This window comes from Euleptes europaea, chromosome 7 (assembly GCF_029931775.1).
Source record: "Euleptes europaea isolate rEulEur1 chromosome 7, rEulEur1.hap1, whole genome shotgun sequence".
In the NCBI taxonomy this organism is placed as follows: domain Eukaryota; kingdom Metazoa; phylum Chordata; class Lepidosauria; order Squamata; family Sphaerodactylidae; genus Euleptes; species Euleptes europaea.
Window position 1 is genome coordinate 64,428,605 of NC_079318.1, and position 22,781 is coordinate 64,451,385.

General features: G+C 46.6%; 1 protein-coding gene across 1 annotated transcript in view; it reads left to right on the forward strand.

Annotated features, from left to right (window-relative positions):
• The window catches only part of FOXN2 (forkhead box N2), a 55,430-nt gene that overhangs the window by 27,603 nt on the left and 5,046 nt on the right, over positions 1-22,781 (forward strand). Inside the window, exons 2-3 of the mRNA XM_056853159.1 lie at positions 11,422-11,972; positions 19,437-19,561. Of these exons, the coding sequence (XP_056709137.1) occupies positions 11,436-11,972; positions 19,437-19,561 (662 nt within the window). The 5' untranslated portion in view covers positions 11,422-11,435. The remainder of the gene's footprint in view (positions 1-11,421; positions 11,973-19,436; positions 19,562-22,781) is intronic.

Here is a 22,781-nt window from a genome sequence, read left to right on the forward strand (position 1 = left end):
ACTGGGACTATGTCCTTTAATCCAGTTAATTCCCAAGACCACTTCAAATCGGATAGGGGCTATAGTGAAGTCTATTTGTTCCCAGTGGGAACCAATTCCCATTGCCACCCCTATGGTGCGATGATCAACTGGACCCCCCTGGAATTGGCTCCCGTCCATTTGAGCAAATTGGACGGGGGCGGGTAAAGCCTCTGAGTCGGCTCTGAGGGCAGCAAACGTGGCTTCGCTTATGAGAGTGCGACAGCAACCGGAGTCAATTAGTGCTTTGACGGGGATTTGTGGACCTCCGTTAAGTTGTTGTAAAACTGCATCTACGTAGACGGTGGAGTCCACTTCTTTGATTTTGGTAGGAGCATTCGGTTTGATAGGAAGATCCTGAGAGGTCTGTGGAGATGCTCCATTCACCACAGACCGGAGCCGTTTTTTGACAAGTCGAGGGGAGATTCCAGGTTTAAGGCTGGAGAAATCCAAGGGTTTTCCTCATCCGAAGAGGGAAAGCTGTCCCCCAATGGGGCACTTGTAATCCGAGACCCGGCGGGGTCGTTGGAAGCAGGCAGGGAGGCTGGGTCCCCGGCATGGAGTGCAGAGGGTGTGGGCCTTCCCGGAGCTGCGCTGCGGGTGGCCGCGGTGCCTCTGCGTGGTGGACGACCTCGGGCGCGGGTTGTCGTGCTGGGACGAAATAATTCCTGGCGGCGTGGGCAAACGGCTGCAAAGTGGCCCATTTCTCCGCATGTAAGACAGGCACCCCTCTGAAATCGGACTTCACGTTCCTGGAGTGGACGTGGGGGATTTCGTGGGACGAGCAGTGGTGCCTTGGGTTGAGGCTTTTGGGTACCCTTCTCCTTGTGCTTTTGACGGACGAGAGAAATAAAGCGGCGGCGGCTTTCCACTTCCTCGGCTAATAGGATCCAGCCTTCGAGGGTATCGGGATCGCCCCGCATGTAAGACCAGTTCAGAATGTCAGGATGCAAGGCTTCCCTGAAATGATGGATTAGGGTGGTCTCGGGCCAACCTACAATTTTACTTGCCAGTCGCTGAAATTCATCGGCAAATTCCCGAACTGTAGCAGAGCCTTGTTTTAATTGTAAAAGTTCCGTTTTGGCTCTTTCTCCCAGGAAGGGGTCCTCAAACCTCCTTCTCAGGGCAGTCATGAAGTTGTTGAGGGAACGAATCGCACGAGAGCGGGTGTCAAACTGGAGGACCATCCAGTCAGCCGCTTTGCCTGTCAGGAGGGAAGCTACGTACCGCACCCGGCTATCTTCCGTGGGGAAAAGTTGACCTTGTTCTCGCATATAACTGTCCACTTGATGCAAGAAACAAGGCAAAGTCTCAAGAGATCCGTCATACGTAGTTCTCAATTTGAGTTGCTTCCAAGGGCCGGGCGCGGGCTGACCCGGTTGCACGGGTGGTCCGGGCGGAGGAGCAACAGGAGCTCCAGGAGGCAAGGGTGGAGCAGGCACATTAGCAGGTGGTTGCACGGGTGGTTGGAGCGGAGGAGCAACAGGAGCTCCAGGAGGTAAGGGTGGAGCAGGCACATTAGCGGGTGGTTGTACGGGTACCGCCTGACCCGGTATCGGAACGGGCTGTCTCTGAGCTATCAGGGTTTGTTGTAATTGCCTGTTCTCGTGAAGCATAAGTTCCATTACTTCTTGGAGTTGATCCACACGGTCGGAGAGCTCCCGATTCTGGGCTCGTAAAAGATGAACCTCCTCACTTGGGCCCCCAGTAAGATGAGGCTTACTGGTTCGGAAGCTCGTGGCCCATTGAGAGCTATCCCCATATAAATCCTCGTCTTCAGACTCATCTGAGTCTCGACGTCGGTCAGCCAAACGGCGTGCGCGTTGGGTCGTACGCGACGGGACAAACGCCGGGGAAAAGGTGAGACCTGATAGTCCCAGTACATAGTCCTTGGGGCGCGTGTCCACGTTCGCCTGATTCCTTGCTGCAGCCGCCCTGGCTGCTTCCGCCGCCTCTCTCTCTCTTGCGACCCTAGCCGCTTCGGCGGCTTGCTGATCCGCAAGAACTTTGGCGTTCTCAAGTCTTAGGGCAGCCTCTGCCGTAATGCGCGGCAAAAGTTCTGTCTCGAGGAGCAAGAGTATGGGGTCAGGTTCCCCGCCCAGCAGAGGTTGTACTCGAACCGCCAGTGCGGATGCCTCGGCTCCAAACGTCGGGGTCAAAACTTGAGCCAAGGTGGCTACCGGGGTGTCCTTTGTACATTCCACAAGGAGAAGAGCGGTGCTAATAGCGACTCGCTTGGCCTCAGCCTGGCAGCTGGCCGCATCCGGGATCAGGGAAAAACCCTCCGGTGGGGCTCCCGCCATGGTAGAAAGAGTTTGTCGAGAAATAAGATTATCCAGAAGTCCAGTTAATATTTGTAAATCCTCAGTTGCCAATCGGGCATCGTCCAGTAATTGATCCAAGTCCTGAAGATCTAAACGAGCATCAGTATCCTCCGATGTTAACATCCAGAGACGTCCTGTAAGAGATTGCCACTGCGCGTGTACCAGTCCCCTCAAGCGGCAAACCTCTCGGTTCGTCCGGAAAAGTTCAGCAATTAAGTCTTGTAACAGAGTAGGGTCCTCTGAGAAGGGCTCCAGGGTAGTAGATCACCTGGAGAGCTGCACAGCTCCCATCCAAGTGGCAGGCGAACCCCCCCAGGCTCCAGCCTGGCTAGGAGAACGGTGAAGATGTGATATATAGCTGTCATAATGTCAGCCCTTGGCCCACAGAACCAGAAATCACCACAAAGTCGTATAGAGTCCAAACAGGTGGATTTTACTGATCAAATAGGCATACAGTGCAAACGAATAAAATGACAGCTATGAAAGGCTCACTAGCTGGGAGATATTATAAGGCAGGAAAGGCGGGAGATTACACGCAGGAATACAGTTTCCCAGGAGCTGGGTTCCCAGGCTTAGGCTTAGGCATGCGACCTTGGGGGGCAGACAATACAGCACAGAGACAGAGGCAATAACGAAACCGAGATAGCAGCCTGACACCTCACTGCGTTCAGAACACAGAGTGAGCTAAGGGAAAAATGAATTTTGCAAATTCCCCAGGGCTGCTTTGTACCTGATATGTGTAGGGAGTGTGAGACTGATGCTGAATTTAGTGTCACGTCTTGCTAGAATATGGGTTTTATACCAAGTTGCAAAGCTTAAGTGCATATCGTCTTAGGCCTTCCCTGCCAGGCTGAGAGAAGTGCATACCCTGGACCCTTTTGTGTTTGGTACTGTGAACAAGACTCCTCTAGCAAAGATGAGAATGTTAAGCAATGTGCCAATTTGCCGAAACCTATGACCAAGAGGCAGCTTTTTATCCCCAAGGAGAACCTTATGCTTCAGTTGTTTTGCATACACGGTGGTTTATATACCATTGTAACAAAATGTAAGCCATCTGCTATTTGTTTGGAGTTTAAATCTGTCCTTGGACCTGAGATTGGCAGTATGTGTTGCCAGTAGATGAGGAAGTTCCTGAGGATAAAAAGCTAACACAATTTTCTACTCCTCATCTCATGGATTCTTCTAGAATAGACACTGCTTGAACTGAGCATGTGTGTTCTTGATGCCTGATGGCAAAAGGAAGGTAAGTCATAGCGTAACTTGTTAATTCATTGTTCTGTTCAGTAACACATATGTTACTAACATGATACCTCTGTTTTAACAGTGAGATACTAGAATGGTACACATATTTGAGGAGCAATGCCAAGTTTCAAGTTCAAATGCTAGTTCAACCTCTATACTAGGTTTCAGAACGGAGTAAAGAAAAAATACACACAAACAAACCCTATATTGTAATTAGTCCTCCTTTGGAGACTGAAGTATCTGAACAAAAGTGGGTATTTGTGACCACACCATAGTTCTGTGTTTAGGTGTGAGCATGAGGGGGGATTTAGGATGCCTTCTAGCGTGATACCTGAAAAAAGCTCTCTAGAACATTGCGCTTTACTAATGTAAGAACCTGATCTCAGTTCTAGAGACTTTTTGTTACTCTAATCTATATGAAGTTAATATTGTTTGACTAATGGATGTATGCCATTTGGTAGGCTGTTTCTTGATGGCTTGGGTTAGAATGGCCTCCATCGGAAAGTACTGCATGTTAAAATTGTGTCTTTTAGTGGTGGCTGGTCTCTGGTGGCTGTTTCACACATGCAAGTCATCTGTGTGAATAAGCAATGAACATGCCCAGGCTAATCTGATGAGCCTGCTGTAGACTGATGGGGCAAGTATAAAGCAGGTTTCCTCCCCTTTAATGCAGACCTCCCCTCTCATTTTGTTAAACCAGTTAAGCCAGGAGGTAAAAGCAGTATTTTATCCAATGTCACTTCCTAATTACAGGCCTAGTTACAACCTTTCTCCCTCTTCCCTCCTGTCCTCTGTGCACACACCCTGAAAGCATTGCAACATAATGTATGATCACATTACCCAGTGAAGGTTTAAGCGCTGCTAATGAGGGCACAGTCCAAGCGTTCAGAGGCCAACTGAAACAAGCAGTGCTGAGCAAGCATGCAGTCATGGGCGCCTGAGCACAACATGGCTTAGGAATGTGGCAAGTCCTTTTCCCCATGACTCCATCAATAGCTCAGCCTTCTTGTGTGTGTTCAGTGCCCTCAAGTCGCTTCCGACTTATGAAGATTATATGAATTAATGTCCTCTTACCAGCTAATTTCCTCCTAGAGACAAACCAGAGTAATCCCAGGAAGACCTGAGACAAGACTTCCAGTACTTTTAAAAATTGGTATATGAGGAGTCCTGTTTATTTTTCCCCAGTGGGGAAAATGGCAACTGCTGGGAGGGTCAGGAAAACATTGTGTGTGGGAGAGGAGAGTGAAGAAGAGTTGTTTTTTGTGCTGTTTTTCTTACCTTTCAAGAAGAATCACTCAAGCTTAAAATCTCCTTCCCTTCCTCTCCTCACAACAGACACCTAGGTGAGGCTGAGATAGCTCGAGAACTGTGACTAGCCCAAGGTCACCCAGCTGGCTTCATGTGTAGGAGTGGGGAAACCAGCCTAGATTAGTCCACTGCTTTTAACCTCTACGCTACGCTGGCTCTCCTTGTCCCCCTTGTCCAATGACCCTAATATTCTTCAGGATTTCTTGCAGTTGCTATTTATCACTTTAAAAGATACTGGGGACCCAGTTATAGATTATCCATTCTCATCTGGTTTGACAAGTTGTTTAGTTGATCTAAAAGTACAATCCAAAAAGCAAGAACAAGTTGATGTAATAATACCTTTATTAGGACCAACCCAATGACAAATATCAGTGTTCAAGCTTCCAAGGTCCTGAGAACTCTTCATCAGGCCAGAAGTTACAAAAGAAAAAAGAGAGAAAGGCAGATTTTAGGCAGATTTTAGGTCATGGTGTTAGGAAGACTACCCCATGTCAGTGTATAGTGTATTTGCTGTCAGGTAAATAAGAATTAGTTTCAGGTCGCTGTGGTCCAGAGGCTATAAAAGCAGAAGGTAATAAAACAAGCAAGAACCCCTCCAACTCTCTAAATCTCCCCCTTCTGGCATGACCCTGAGATAGAGGGAATGCATATGTGATAGGGTTTGTGCTTAAAGTATAAAACCTCTAGTCTAGGAACTCTTTTTTAAAAAGCTGCAATTTCCCATCTGTTACCTTGATGCAAAGAAGATAGGATGGGAAATTTGTATCATTACGTGTTGGAGTCTCAGCTTGTAGTTCTAGCTGTCTGAACCTTTGACAGAAAATGCAGGTAGAGTGTTTCAGACTTCACTCACACCTTGAACCCTAGAAACATCAAGGTTAAAAATTGGGTATTTAAAGTAAGTCATCCTTCCGCAACAGGTAATAGTCTCAAGAGGATCTGTCAAGTCTTTCTGCCTTTCTGCATACAAATGTTGATTTCACGTAGATGCTTGTACACTCTCTGAAGCAAGTATCAGTTGCTTTTGCACAGGGAGGCAGCTGGTGGCAGCATATTGCCTCAGGTGCCTACACATACCTTTCTCAGGATAGAAAATTTTGTTTTGATGGCACTGAGGCTGGTGATACTTTAGTTGCAAGTAGAGCAGTCAGGTAAAAATATTTCTTAAAATGGAGGATGACTCTCTTTATGCTAGGTTTGTGAATCGTCAATTGTGTTTTCACCTGGCTTGTGACCAGGTGGGTAATCGTAACATACGGTGCTTCTAGTGCTGTGGCTTAGCACCTGAGCTGTCAAGCAGAAAATCGCTGGTTCAGATCTTAACTCTGTCACAAAGTCACTCAGTAATCTACTTTCTTCGTCTTAGCCTCATGTTTCTCTGCAGTATGAGTACAAAGGAGGTAGGTGGAGTCACAGAAATTCTGGTCTGTGATACGTTTGCTGTATTTTTTTTAGGAGGCCCATTTTTTCATGTTGGGAATTTTGGATAATGAGCTATATTACAAAAAAAAAGTACATGTAATATAGCATAGTGGCTCAGGGACTCGGCTATGAAACAGGACGTTTTTGGTTCAGATTTAATCTCTGTCACAGACTCCGTAAGTAGCCTTAGAGAAGCTACTGGTTCAATCCAAATGGTTGGAGTCATTCTATAGGCTCATACATTCTCTCTTGTATACATATTCCCTGATCATTTCTGGAGTAAATGGTGTTCGAACCATAGTTTGACATCACTATTCAACTCAAGCAAGCAGTGGTTTGCAAACCCATTTCAAACTGTGGTTTGTTGATCAGCCCTCAAAGTAACATGGCTAATGCAGCCAGGAAATCGTGGAAGAAATCCACCTGTGAGGAGGAAGAATGTGAGCCCATGGAACCTTCCTGAGACTCTAAAGGAGGATTGGAAGATGATGTCTGAACCACGTTGCTATTCTCAACGCACATTGTGCACATATGTACCATATACAATACAGATAGAACATCAACACCCTTTCCTGAATTTGACCACAACCCTTGTATATGCTAGTCGTGTATACAAATGCTTAATATTAATAATAAACCCTATTATTATGTTGCATAGGGGTTTTGTTTTGTTTTTGCTTTTAAGGCAATACATAGAAGTTATGGGAGTTGTGCAGAGGGGGTGGACCTGCTGCTAAATGAATATTTCAAGCCACAGAGCATCAGTTGTTTATGTCAGAGAGCTAACTCTAGGAACAAAGGCATGAATAGGAAGCCTAGGCTGAAATCCTATCACTGTTGTGGATTTGTGGGCGACTTCAGGCAAGTTGCCCATCTTATCAGCTTAAGTCTTCATCTAAAAGGCAGAAATAATAACCTACCTCGCAGGGTGATTTTAATTTAGCAGATGCCCAAGATGTACTGTGTACAGTTGAAATTACTGTGTAACTGATGAATAGCAGCTGCCAGTTAGCTGGGAGTGAAGAAATCACTATGCCATTGCTATAGAAACCTTCACTTGATTAGATGTCATAACTCTGATTCACACTGATAATGCTGGGAGTTCCACTGTGAAACGGAGACCGTTTGGGGTATGCACAAAGACTATAAATTCTGTTGCCTCGCAGCTTACCTGATGGCTAAATGGTCCTGGATGCAGAATTTAATTAAAGTGGTTTCCAAGAGACAATCATGATTACTCTCTGTTTTTCTGGCTGGGCTCTAATCTGCAAGTTTAACACATTAGCAGTTATCGACACATTTAGTTTAAGGAAACTTTGAATTACCTCATGGTTTATCTTCCTTTAGGGATTGTTCACTGGAGATGGACTCATTCCATTTGAGTAGCGAAGTCATTCATCAGGGTAGGAGTGTGTGTGTGTGTAATACTGAATTTGACCAGCAGGAGATGAGTTTTATGATTATTGGATCCTCTCTAGACAACACATTCAGTGTGATAATGGCATAATTATTGCCTGGCTGTTTCATATGATCTGGGCTCCTTTCCCTTAGGCATTGTCTTAACATGGAGAATTCTAGTTATGGCAAGGATTGTGTCTTGAATTGTGGAGAAACCACATTTTCACAATATTTGCCCCTTCCCCAATTATCATGCCACAGCAGTGGTCAGCTACATTAAATGTGCATACGTGAAAGTTGAAGGCATCCATTGACTCGCACCTTGCGACATCGCAGTTGACAAGCAACAGAATTCTTTGTCGTCCTCCCCTTTTCAGCAGTTCCCATTTTTCTGTAACTCTTAAAGCAGTAGCTTCTTTTTTTCTTAATATACTTTACAGTATCATTATGCATAATAAAACAACAGAGGAAAAGAATCATACTTGGATCTAAAATTATGCATGCTTATGAAAAAGGAACAACATTCCTCTCTCAACTGTTTCAGGCTCCTCATTCGAATCCCACTGTCCCTGATGGGTTTAGGGTTTGGGAGATTGCTTTGTTCAATTTCACATCATATTGTGACTCTGCTTTGTGGTGGACCTGGGCATCCTTCACTTTGGAGGGGCTGTGGCTCAGGGGCAGTGCCTCTGCTTGGCATGCAGTAAGTCCCAGGTTCGATTGCTGGCATCTCCAGTCAGCTTGTAGATGATGTGAAACTGAGACCCTGGCGAGCCATTGCCAGTTGGACGAGACAATACTGATCTTGATAGACCAGTGGTTAGACTTGGTATAAGGCAGCCTCGTGTGTTCTGTTGAAAACAGCAATGTTTTAAGAAATGTTTGCTAAACTATTCCAGGGATTTGTGTGCGTTGGTGACCTTAGGGGTACTAGCCAGTCGCCACCCTCCATAACCAGTCCCCCCCCACAGTTCATACCGAGCCACACTGCAGAGTTGCCAAACTGCTTTTTGAAGAGCTACCCTATGTGAGGAAGTACATTTATAGTATACTTCATAGCAGCCCTTTGAAGCCTGCTCTGGTGCTCTAAAAACATGACGTCTGTCTTCACGCTTAAACACCACAAATGAGAGCACACACTGCCAGTAAATGCTGAATACCCTCAAATAAGCATTTATTTTAAAAATGGCAGTCATCTAAGCTTACACTTCCTGTGTTGCTGCCTCCTAACAAGACCGAAAGAATTCATGCTGAGCTTTTTGCCTTGAAAAGCCCCCTAGTGGGAAATTGCGTTCTCTGATTCAGCCACTTGCAAAAGGAATAGTTAATAGCAGCCTACTGTTTTAATATTGTTTTTGAGAGCGGTAGTTTACAGCGTATTATATAAATGATTAATAAAAGTAATAACAGAAAGATCGCCAAGGACTGTTTCTTGTAACTTGTTTCTGCAGAGTGCTAAGCAGGTAAGTGAGCGCTAGTGTGGATGGAAAGGCACTGAACATAAATGTTTGTTTACAGATCATGACAGGAAGAATTACTACAAGTCTGGTGCTTGTGGAAAAGCTCAAGCTCTTAAAAAGCAAGTGGTTGGTTATTTCATGTAAGAAATTGTGTCCCCCCCTTCCTTCTTTCCCTATTTTCTGCTTTCTACCTGGGTGAACTAGCTCAATATTGTCTCCTGCTATTGGCAGCATCTCTCGCCAGGCGAAGGTCGGTCTTAGCCCTGCTACCCGAGATTGTTTAATTAGAAATGAAGGGACTGAACCTGTACCTAGACCCTTCTGCAATGCATGGATTTTACCACTGAGAGATGCACTCAGCCTAGGAGAGCAGTGCAGTTTGGATTTTCATGCCTATCTTCATGCTGTAGCCAGTGCTGTGGACTCTCTTGCAGCTGAGCAGATGTGCCCCAGACTGCTTGTATTCGTGCCATTTGTAGCATAGGTGCCATGGTTTGCCAACTCCTAATCTTGGATTTCCTTTGAGGCATATGGAGCAGCCTGAATCCTTGGAGTCACTTTATGTTGCATTTTTATAATGTGTTTGTCTTGTGAGGGGACTTTTTATAAGAGCAATTGTGTTCCACAGCAATGTTATTTTAAAACAGGTGCAATGTAGGTAACATGTTGCCCTCTGGAACACCCTTGTGTGACCACACCTGCCTGCGGTCTGGCTCTGGTAAGCAACTAGTTTTTAACAGGGGCCATGTTTTGAGCTGAAGGACCAGCAACGTTGGCTGCGCCCGTTGACCTCTGCAGGAACAAAGGGCTTTGTAAGCACCCTCTCTGCCCCAATGTGAACAGCAACAGCAGCTCGCTTAGAGTTCTCCCTCTCACATGCACCTTGTCTTGTGGAGCAGAACATGAAGGCGAGGCGCATCAGAGAAGAGCCCTGATGAAAATTGTCTGTGATACTGACTCCAGTGGGATAGGGCCTTTTGCATATGTCTGGTACCTCATAAGGGGAGACCCTCACAAAAGCCTCCATTGCTGTTCACACTGGATGGTGGGGATTGTAGGGCCCTTTGCCTGTGTCTGACTTGCCTGCTGGAAAGCCACTGAAGTAATAAATGGATCCATGGGATCGAGGGCTGTAGCTGAGGCTGCATAGAAAGCCCTGGGGAGGGCTGATTTGAATCTCTTGGTACTACCAGTAGCTTGTCTTGCTTGTATAGCACCAACATGGCAGGGAGCATATTCATGAAGTAATATGTTTTTAAAAGCTCTTAAGTGATAGGCTGAACTCTCAGTGACTTCAAGACATTATGGCAAACAACATTTACATTTTTACTTAGCTGAATGAATAGGAGTATGGGATTATGACATTTTGCATAGCCTTTTGGCCATCTCCAAAATATCCTGTGCCAGGAGCATGATCTGTGCATGGGTAAGTGGAGGAGTGTATTAATCTCTGTGCTGGTGCATGTCATGAATCTTGATAATGTTTAACATCAAGTGGTGGATACGCTGCTATTCATGTCCCAGGCTTGCTAACCTTAAACGTGTCAAGTGTTTTTGGCAGGAGCTACAGCCAGCTTGTCATCCAGCGTTTTACACTAGGTGACCCCTGGATGTGTGGACGCAAGAGAGGTATGCTAGGATGACTGTCATGGGGAATAAAGCAGGCAACTTCCATGGAGGGAAGGCCAGGATTGTCCTAGATCCTGAATATCTAAGGAAGGCAGGGAAGGAATTAGCAATGGAGACTTAAGCTTTGCGAGAGGTTGGGTAGCCAGCATAACTTCCTGGGAGGGGGCATGGCTCAGTGACAGAGCATTTGCTTGGCATGCAGAGGTCCCAGGTTCAATCCCCGGCACATCCAGTTAAAAGGAGCAGGTCATGGGTGATATGAAAGACCTCCTGCCTGGGACTCTGGAGAGCTGCTGCCAGTCTGAGTAGACAGTACTGGCCTTGATGGACCAATGGTCTGATTCAGTACAAGGCAGCTTCATATGTTCATATGATCTAGGACCTTTTCTCTCTGACTCAGCCCCCCATTTGGAAATCTGGGGGTTGATAATACTTGGCTACCTTCTGGGATTGCCTTAAAGATTACTTGAAGCACTTGGAACAAGATTTGTCATTGTTGTTGTGACTATGATAAGCACATTTCAGGATTATTAGGCTTGCTTTTGAACTGAGGCTATGGCATTGGAATTTCAGTGCTTACGTTGATACGTTTGAAAAATAATTGGTTTGTTTGTTTGTAGGCCAACAAGAATAAATGGGTCCAGTAACTGGAATGACTCCAGATAAGAAAGGTGAAACGCCAGGAGCAGAGAAGACGGTAGGGCTAAGGCATATTCAGAGAATGGGAAGCCTGCCGGAGGCGGGAGATGCTGCTCGTCCAAAGGCCACGGCCGTGGATAGTGACCTAGCTGACGATGAGCTCACAAACTTGAACTGGCTGCACGAAAGTACAAACCTTCTAACAAACTTCAGCCTCGGAAGCGAGGGTCTTCCAATGGTCAGTCCTCTCTATGACATTGAGGGTGACAACGTGCCATCTTATCCTTCTTCCTGCTACGTGAACCCAGAGAAGAAATCTGCTACTTCCAAGCCCCCCTATTCCTTTAGCCTTTTAATCTACATGGCGATCGAACATTCTCCCAACAAGAGCTTGCCTGTGAAAGAAATCTACAGCTGGATCCTGGAACGCTTCCCGTACTTTGCCACGGCACCCACTGGATGGAAGAACTCTGTCCGGCATAATCTTTCCCTGAACAAGTGTTTCCGAAAGGTGGAGAGAAGCCATGGCAAGGTAAGAGTGGCATATAAACATATGCATACCCTGCCTGATTGACTCGATTCTTCTAAGAAAAGACAGTCGAGCAGACAAAGCTGTGCTAACTGGACTAATGGTCTCGCTCTGCATTAAGGCAGCGTCATATATTTCTATGAACAAGTTTTCTAGATTGATACAAATAGCTACAAGTCATCATTGCTTCGGAATAACCCTGTTTTTCACTGCTGGTAAATTCTATTCAGGAACTTGCTTGTAACAGCTAATATGGTCATCTAAAAAAGTATTGTTTTTTCGCCCAACAGTTTTGTCCCCTGACTTTCCCCTTAGAGTACTTAGTTAAGGAAAGCATTTATAGCAATGTGATCCTATGCATGTTTACAAAGACACAAGTTCCACAGAGTGCAAGGGTATTCTGTCCTAAGAAATAGTGCCTAGGATGGAAGAATGCTGTCAGGTTGACAGTCTGTGATTTCTTACCCCCAGCAACTTCTGAGATGCTGGCTGCCCATAATACAACAAGAGGAGAGTGGTTAAGGGTGGAAGATGAACTGGCAAAATGTATCACATGTGTCCCAAGAAGCAAGCAAAGCAGAAACGAAGTGTGCGTTGCTGGAAAGAGCTCAGTTTTTCCTGTGATAATGCAGAGACGTTTTGTATGTTTAGTCTTCCTGAAATCATGGCTGGTGGTTGGAGGGAGGGGAAAGGAGGTCTATCCAACCCTAACTCACAAAGACTACTGCAGGAAACTGCCCAGTGTTTGCAACATCAGCCATGCAGCCAGCTGTATGGAGGGCATGCAAACGAAAACCCCAAATGGCAGGAATCCTGACAAGCAAAATCATGGTTGAGTTGGGCTTCTATGGAGATGTCAACTGGGTAAATATTTTACTTTTGATTTTTGTCCTTCTGGCATATCCACTTGGATAGTGCTGTGGGGCAGGTGAGTCTCAGTTGACTGGGAAAGATCAGAAAGCACTGGCCCACCCCACCCTCCCTTGTCATAACCTTCCCAGAACTTGTTGGACCTGAAAATCAGTAGAGAGTTAGTGTGACGTAGTGGTGAGAGTAGTGGGCTAAGACCCAAGGAGACCCCCACTTTGCCATGAAGCTCACTAGGTGACCTTGGGCCAGTCACTCTCTTTCTCAGTGTAACCTGCCTTAGAGGAGTGTTGTGAGGATATAGTAGAAGGGGAATTGTAGACCTCCTTGAGCTCCTTGGAGAAAGGACGCACTAGATAAACTTGTTCGTCTCTGTAATTCCTCTTCTGCAACTTCCCTAACTGACTTTGCAGAAAGTGACACAAAGTGTTCACAGCCTAGCAGCAGGACTGAGCCTTCCCTTTGCTCCTTAGGCTGCCCAATGGGCACAGCACCAGCTGAGCCTGCTCAACAGTATAGCTGGGCATTATGCACTCAAGCTGCCCAGGGGATTATTGGGGGGTATTGTCCATGGACACAAATTAACGAACACATCATGCCACCTTCACCATCTTTACTAAAGCCCAACAAGGCACTTACTCATTAAAAATTCAGATTGCACAACTGTTCATGTATGTGTGCACACCAAGAAGGGGATAGAATCATAAGAGTTGGAAGGTAGGATCAGCCTAGAGCAGGCGTCCTCAAACTTTTTAAACAGGGGGCCAGTTCACTGTCCCTCAAACACTGTTGGGGGCCGGCCGCGCCCCCCCCAAACGGGAAGGCAGCCAGGCGCCCAGGCAAAGAAAAGTTAACTTGCGGCAGGAGGACGTGCCACCCCTCCCCCCGGTGCCTCTCCATGGCCAACACTCCCCCCTTCGCTGGGCTGAGAGACCTCCCTGCCGCCGTACGCCCTCCTTTCCCGCCTCCTGGAATGGGAGGCGGGCTGGGCTGGCCCCCTGCTTGGTAAAGAGCGCCTAAGGGGAAGGGGGAAGGGCGCGGGAGGAGACCGGCGGGAGATGGGGGTCTCTCAGCCCTCCCCTCCCCGTAGGCGCTGCCACCCAAGCCCCCTGTGTGGGGGGCCCGGCGCTCACTCGCCCGCTCGGCTTGCAGGCAGACAGGGATGTTCTTCTTCCAGCCCGGCATGGCTCCTTCAGGGCTGCGGCGGCTGCTGTGGCAGGAGGAGCAGCAGCTGCGAGGGGCACATTGCAGTCCGAAACGGCGCCTCCCATCCCCTGAGCCACGCGCGCGCCTGGGGAAAGGAAGGTGGCGGCGGCGGCTCTTCAGGGCAGCCATGGTGGGGAAGGCGCAGAGGCGGTGGCGGCTCCTGGGTCGGCACAGGTGTCTCCGCTGCTGCCACCGACGCTTTATATGGCGAACGGCCGCCTTAGTTTGGGGAAGGGACGGGCGCGGCGGCGGCTCCGGACGGAGGAGGGGGCCGGGTTCAGGACCCTGACGGGCCGGATTCGGCCCGCGGGCCGTAGTTTGAGGACCCCTGGCCTAGAGCATCCCTGACAAGTGGTTGTCCAGCCTCTGCTTAAAGACTGCCAGTGAGGGGGAGTTCACCACCTCCCTAGGTAGCTGATTCCACTGTCGAACAACTCTTACTGTCAAATATTTTCTCCTAATATCCAGGTACCTAGGCTGGGTGTGTTATGAACACTGCAGACGCCACCTCTTTCTGTCCCCCGTCCTTGGTTTTGCTGCTGCCCCTTCTACATTGCACATGGTACCTGTTAGGGTATAATCTGTCCCTCAATTGGGCCGCCAGAAGAAAATGTCAAGATAATGAGTGGCAACTGGTGCTTCTGTATTTCCTATCCTGAAAAGCAACCAAAGATAAATCAAGACATTGCAGCACACAATTAGGAGTGTAACGTCTGACAAATTCTGTGTTTAGTTTGTTCCTCCTGGTTGGAGATGGAAGCAGCAGGAAATGTCCAAGGTTTTAATACTTATGGTAGCTATGGTATGATAGGAAGATTTGGCATACCTGATGTTCAAACTTTGGCATTTGGGCCAGGGAGAGAAAAGAAATATGTCTTGAAATACATAGTTGATCTGCTGTGATTTTCAAGGTCGTACTGCCTTTGTGAATACAAAAGCTGCTGTGATTTTCAAGGTTTCCTTTGTGAATACAGAGACAATGATTTACCTGGGAGAGGTATCAGGAATTCAGGATACTATCTGCTAAACAGAGATCATTGGAAATGTAAGCAGTTCAGCGTGCCAGATACTGTCACTGGTTGTGTCTTTGGTTGATGCCTTGGAAGTGGGCAGCATCTCTTCCCCCTTCCCGCTTAACACTTTAATTTGGTGACGCATCAATAATTATATACCTGAATGTGTGGGAACAAAACACACTGAAAAAATTAATGTTAGTTGTGTACATGCCCACTCTCACCACTTCCCTCCCTACTTTTGGCACCTTCCTGGGTGACAGAGCTTTGCCTGTTTTAAGGTTTGTGCTAGGAATGCCGCTTACCTACCAGGGGTAGAAGAGCTCCCACCTCCAGCTCTTGTCTGTCAGCATGACAGCATTATGTCACTTCCAGGGAAAACCTGGAAGTGATGTCACTCTGCTGTAGGAATAGCCAGAAACTCTGTGGTTTTACCATAGAATTTTGGAGAATTCCTAGAGCAGACTGACGTCACTTGCGAGTTTTCCGTGGAAGTGACGTAAGGCTGTTCACTGATGGCCCCTCCAGGCTCCAGGTGGTTGCCAGCTGCTGGCAGGCAACCCTGTCTTTTGCAGAATGTGTACATCCAGAAATTGTATGTTGCTTCCTAAAGTGCAAGAAATTGGTTATTTGAAAGTTGTGCCATTCTGAGGACTGCTTAGTGTGTAAAGTATGGGCTCTGATAGCAACCTGGTATGTGTTGCCATGGCAGCATTTCCTTTTGCTCGGCTGGCTTGTGAGCGGCTGGTAGAGCAAGGCAAAGGGCCATGTTCCTGCAGATCCGGTGGTGCGCTATTAGCTAAGGGAAAGGAGCAGTTGGGAGGGGGAGAAGCTCTCCTTTCTCTGCCTTTGACACTCCAGCATGAACACATACAATTGCATGCATGTTTTGATAAGCAGAGCTCAGATGTACCAAAGGGTTTGTAGCTCTCCTGGAAAAAAAATCCAAACAGTTTTTGTAGTATCGATGAACAACTGCTTATGTAATAAAAGCAGGGTGCACACAGGTCAGGTTGCTAAAATACACCACGTTCTTTGTTGCGGCAAGTGTAGCTGCCTGGAAGACAAAAGAGGGACTGTGCTTCTCACCTGAGGGCAGTGCTTCAGCTTAAGTGGAGGCCAGTTCTCCCGCTAACATATCCCTTCATTGCAGTGCCTGCTGGTGTACAAAGACCTGTGTAGAAAAGCTGCTTTGATAGCAACACTTTTGCCCAGTCATCTGTTGTTCTCTGCCTACTGTTCCTTCTGCCCTGCTGCTGGATGTGGTAGGAACCCTTTTGTCCAAAGAGGTCAAGAGGGGAAGGTCAAGGTTATAGGCATGTAGCCATTCTCCATATAATCTTGAACTCTTACTATAAAGAGCAGTGGAATTAAAAGTATGGCCTCAGTGAATCTGGTGGACTGTGCCTGCCTCACAGGGTTTAACTACAAGAGGTTCTAAATGCGGCAAGACATTTCCTGCTGCTCTTTGTGTTAACTTTGGAATTAGACATTTCCAGCAAAGGCATGTGTGAAAAGTTGATTTTGCTGTACTTTGCAGGATAAAAGACAAAAAGTTGATCAAGAATGTGCGCGTACACATTTAATTACACAAAGTTGTTTTGTTAACTCTTATGCAGCCTTTCTTTATAGTTTCAAATGTTCTTGTTAACAATATTAAAAAAAAACTTGTAGTAACTCTTATTACATATTTCTATCTTGCCTAAGACTGTTGGGTTGGGGCTTGCAGTATCAGCCGCTGCACAGGTCCTCATGCCAAGCAGGTGTTGCCTTTGAAGACAAAGGCCGCAGTCCTAAACATACACGGAGATAAATTGGATTTGTTTGGAGAGAACATGCATAGACGGAGGCCAAAGATCCCTTGTTTTGACCGGGGGTGGGTGGGTGGGGGGGGGGAGGATGAAGTCTAGACCAGGGTCCCCAAACATTTAGAGCCTGTGGGTACCTTTGGAATTTTGAGAGGGAGTGGTAAGCACCAGCCCCCAAAAAGGCTTCCACAGGAAGCAGGGGCAAACCCAAACTAGAGGCGGAGCCAAATGGAACACCTACCTTTTCCACGCCTCTTGGGAAGAAGAAAAGCTTGAAGGGGGAAACGGAACCTCACACTGACTAAGGAAAGCCCAGGCGCTTACCAGTCCTCCTGATCCTCCAGTGGAAAATGCTTTCATTTGAATGAGGGCAGCCAATAAAAAGCCCTTCCTTAGAATGGCCTCAAGCACTGCCTGAAAAACTCAGAGTGCCAAGGAAAGTACTGGCTGGCGCTAGGACACTCATGGGCACCCCCTAGGGCAGGGGTGGGGAACCTCAGGCCCGAGGGCCATAAAAGGCCCGTGAAATCATTTGGTCTGGCCCTTCATGGGTCCTGGCAGATCTCTAGCTCAGAAGGATGCTGCTCTGCCTGAATCTCTTGGGCCCAGCTGGGGACAGCAGAGCTCAAAAGCGAGTCGCTCTATGTGGCAGACACTCAGAGCCGTCTCTGGTCATGCCTCTTGGCTAAATGTTTGACCAAATATAGCAGGCTAATTTTTAAGTTGATAATTTTGTATGGCCTGTGAATGATGTTATAAATATCCAAATGGCCCTTGTCAGAAAAAAGGTTCCCCACCCCTGCCCTAGGGGAACCATGGCCTTGACCATGGAGGAATGATAGTGATTTTCAGTTTTGCTTTTGAGAGAGAGATCAGTGCTGAAACCAGCAACTCAAGGATCTCCATTTTGATATGGTTTTTTTTTTTTTTACAGACTCCTTAAGGGCTGCCTTCCTTTGCTGGCACCTGCTGTGTGCCTTCTCCAAAGTATACACAGAAACAGTGCATGTCACATGGAGGCCTCTGCCCTCTCATGCCTTCAAAGCAATACAGTGAGAACTACATTAAAAGCAAGTGCAAGTAAAATGCTGCTACTGTCTTACAAGGTCAAGTCTCAGAGGGTGGCTGATTCTATAAGGCTACGAATTCAAAAGGCCCTGACCCCAGTTCTGAGGAGTCTCACCTCTTGATTAGAAGGGACTTTGCACCAGAGACACCTAGAAACTTGTTTATTGGTTAATAACTTCTAGATAGAGACCAGCTGAACAGGGTTGGGAAAGGTCCTGAAAAAACCTTCGGAGCTGCTCATAGAAATAGACCAATATAACCCACAATCTGGTACTGAAAAATGCAGTTGGATGTTAATGTGTATGGATGCAGAATAGCATCTCTGTCTCTATGGCAAACTCCTTTGTGTGTGTGTGTGGGGGGGGAGAGTGGAAACCAGGTTATTTTTATAGTGGAAGGAACCCCAATGACTGCATTAGGACTATATCTCCATGGTCCTACTCAACCAATAAGAACCCTAATGCTTAACTATTGATCGCCAGTGACCAGTCCTCATGTTTTCTGATTAATGCTCTGAGGTGATTTGGAAGCTTGGTGACTGTGGGTAGCAGCAACTATAAGAAATGTCAGTCTTTGTAAGAGGGGGAAGCCGATTCTGTCCTTTCCCACTGCTGTGGAGATTCCCTGCCCCTATTCCTAGAAACCTTACAGAGCACCACTTTTGCGTTATCTGGATGGGTGTTAGAGGTGCCTCCCCTCTGCCATTACAAGTCTTGCGGACCCCGTGAGGTTCCTAGACCCCAGTGTAAGAAACAGTGCTCTACACTTCCTAAACCAAATTGCTGGTTTCGAAGGAACTGAATGAAACTGATCATTTCTTGGTATTGCCATTTGTTTTCATTACCCTAACAAGTGTAGCGAATGAGCCTTTTCCAGTTTCATTCATTTTGAAATTAATGTGTATGCCTACTGAACTGTGCTGCTGGCTAGCACAATTAGATACAATGTGAAGGACGTTCAAAACATTAATTTCAAATAAATGTACCCCATCGTTTGTGTCATACAAATGGCTCACAAGGTGGCTAACGACATGAAACTGAAACATCCTGGAATTACAGAATAGTTGAAACAAAAATCTTGTTAAACAACAAAAAAGTATATTGTTGAGCCCGTCACCCAGTGTCAGAATACCAAAGGTGCCCACAGGCTCAAAAGGATTGGGGGCCCCTACTCTGCATTGTGCCGGTTCTTTTTTTCCAATCCACTTCATGCATTTAATGGAAGCAGTCTCTTTTGTTGCCTACCATGGTTATGCTCAGTAGAATCACTTCAGGCTGGTTTTAATCCTGATGGCTGCCAAAAAGCACACCCGTTCAAGCCCTACCACGTGACTGGACATTACATTTTAAGTGAGCTCACACTATCTCACATTCACAAGTTTGGAAAACTCCTTAGAATCATAGAGTTGGAAGGGACCACCAGGGTCATCTAGTCCAACCCCCTGCACAATGCAGGAAATTCACAACTACCTCCCCCAATGCTTACTGGTGTTTGTTGCTCCCTAGGTGAATGGGAAAGGCTCTTTATGGTGTGTGGACCCAGAATATAAGCCTAACCTTATACAAGCTCTGAAGAAGCAACCTTTCCCCTCTGCGTTTGCATTTTATACCCCACCGGCATCACCACTGAGGTAAGATAGTTTTTAAAAACCCACATAATGCAGTATTGCTTGAGTTCAGTCTGAGGATGTACTGGTTTCCAAAGAAGGTGATGTTGGATCCTACTGAACGTTCCTGCTAATGGGAGGGCCCTTCCATCAGTGGAATGGAATTTCCCTGCCTCCCCACCCCCCCGCTGTAGCTCTCAGTTCTCCCCCAAATGCTCCTCCTGTGAGACAGGGACCCTCACCAAAACAGCATGAGGGGTAAATGGGAGGTCTGTAGCAGGAAGGGGGGATCTCAAAAATACCTTCCCTGTTAGTGGAAATGATCATTGGGATCCACTGACTCCTTTCTTTTTAGGGCCAAACTAGACAAGATGGGCACCCCAGGGTTTGCATGAGGGACATGCTAGAGAGTTGGGAATTCCTTTAAGCTGTGCTGCGGGGGCCTGATTCTAATTGTGGGGGCCATCATGGCATGGGGGGAGCAGGGGATCCTGCCTCCCCTAGGCCATTATTCTGACCTGAAACAGCACCAGGGGGCATTATGTGCGCACATGCCCTGAAGCTTTTTGGTGTTGAAGAAAATGTGCAGGAGGAGGTAAGATCTTCTCCCAAATACACACCGTGGTGGTCCAGACCAGAATCATGGCCCCACAGCACAGTTTAAAGGAGTTCCCAGATGAGAACTCAATCTTCAAAATGGTGGCATGTCCCCAGGATGAACCTGGGGGTGCCTAACTCCTTTTGTTTGACTCTTAGTCTTCCACAATTGGGGAAACTGTTAGTGAAAAGGAGTCACTGGATCCAAATAGTGGGTTTTTGTTTTTTTACTTCGTTTTTAAAAAATATAATAGTTTGGTAAGCCTATAGCAGAGTCTTAATCCTTTTTGGAAAGGAGGGGAAGGCTATGATTAGACAATAGAACGCATACCTTGTGTGACCAGCAGTACAGTTTCTATCTGGCATCTCCAGTTAGAAAGGCTACGAAGTTCCCTGTTGGCCTTGAATTTTCATTTTTTTCAGTTGGGTTTTGTACAACTTAGCTGAGACTGGGGCATTGGCCAATTTTTGTTGTTGCTGTCCCTCCTCAGTCTGAGTCAAATCAACTGAGTCTAAAAACAGTGGAAAGCAAAAGGGTATGTGGAGGGGGGAGGCCAGAGCACTCTGTTGCCCCCTGGAAGAACTGCCCGGACCGCTGTTCGTTTACATTGGGAAACCGTCCATTTGTTGCAGCCCTGAGAGCTCCTTTCTGGAGCGGCAGACACATGAAGCTGCCTTCTACTGAATCAGACCCTTGGTCCATCAATGTCAGTATTGTCTACTCAGACCAGCAGCGGCTCTCCAGGGTCTCAGGCAGAGGTCTTCCATATCATCTACTTGCCTAATCCCTTTAACTGGAAATGCTGGGGATTGAACCTGGGACCCTCTACATGCCAAACAAATGCTCTACCACTGAGCAATGGCCCTCCCCCACCAGACACTAATCTGGTGAACTGGGTTGGTTCCCCCACTCCTCCACATGAAGCCAGCTGGGTGACCTTGGACTAGTCACAGTTCTTTGTGAACTCTCTCAGCCACACCTACCTCACGTCTGTTGCGGCGAGGGGAAGGGAAGGTGATTGTAAGCCAGTTTGATTCTTCCTTAAGTCGTAGAGAAAGTTGGCACATAAAAACCAACTCTTCTTCTGAGGCTGCCTGTCCTACTGGGGAGTTGTGCTGCCGTTTTATGGAAAGAAGCCCATGCTAGTGATGAAACTGATGGAATAAATATCAATGGATGCTTTGTACAAAACTGGCTGTTCAATTTTAAAAAAAGAATTAGTTATTATGATGTTTAAAATGTACCTAACACCCAGCATTTAAAGAGAAAAATAATGGATTATTTATTTATTTATTCATTTATTAAAATATTGTATTTATTTTTCTTATTTCTATTCCACCCTTTCCCGACTCAGGACAGCTAACAACCATAAAATACAAAAAAGATTGAAATACATATGTTATAATATAAATTATACTTAAAACTTACAAATGTCAAAAATTCCAGATGGCGCTCTAAACATTAAATAACAATAACAGGGAGAGCCAATCAAGGGATAACCAGCCAAGGGGGAGGAAGAGAAGGGGAAGGGAAGATAAAACGTTTATACCTTGCCTTTCCTCGTGATTCAAGGCAGCTTCCTCTGTCTTTTCCAGGTGGACTTGTGTATTGCTGCATTCTTGTTGCAGGAAGGACATTCCATTTTCAGTTCCCTTCCTAAAAGACACTGGAGCCCAGCAGAAAGTATTGCCCAAAGGGCTACTTTTAACAGATGTGTGTGATTCATTTATACTCACATCATCTGAGATAGCATAAAATCATAAATGGATGTGATAGAATCAGGGGGCTGCTTTCCCCCCTTATAAAACTAATTGTATTTCTTTAAAAAAAATCCCGCTTTTCTTTGAAAATTACTGTTTAAATTTTTACAATAGCTAGCAGTGCTTGGTATGAAAAGCCTTCATAGGTTGAATGGGATTTTTAAAAGCCCTGTGTCAGACCTTGATCTGGAGTCCAGACTCAGAGTTTGGTCTTATTCCAAAACCAGGTCAAGGAAACAGCAGCAAAGAATAACTGGGCTGGTGTTAGGGTTCCCATTTGCCTGACTTTGGCAGGAGATCTTCTACCGCCCACCTCCACTGCCCACTGCTGCTTAGCTGGGCTGTGGGAGGAAACTGGCCAGCCAAATGGGGGAAGGAGAATCATCATCCCTGCAAGATGGTGTGGTTTCCAGCATAACCCAGAAGTTTCCGGCATAACCCAGAAGTGACATCATCACGCCAGGTGGTGCTGTAGCACTTGACTGAAATCTCTGTGGTTTTCATAGTTTTGGGTGAGTGTTGGAGCATTGCCCCCTGTGTGATGGGATCTGTTCCAGGTCACATTGAAAGTTGTGTCATCGCGCGTGGACAGTTGCACCCCCTGATTGTTACATTTCTGCCTTTCCCATCTCCTGCCTGCTGGTTGGTGTTGAACAGGCTACTGAAAACCACAAACAACAGAGTGCAGAAGTGTTGCTCTGTTGCCCACAAAAGAGGCTATGCGCCTGAGGACTGGAAACCAGGACTCAGCCAGGAGGAGGAGTGTATTGATCAAGACTTCAGCATGGGGGGAAGGACTAATCCTTCTACCGCCACACAGGTTCACAAATCAAAAGCAACCCAAGCCCTAAGCTGCTGTTAGGCCTGAAAAGAAAGAAAAATGCAG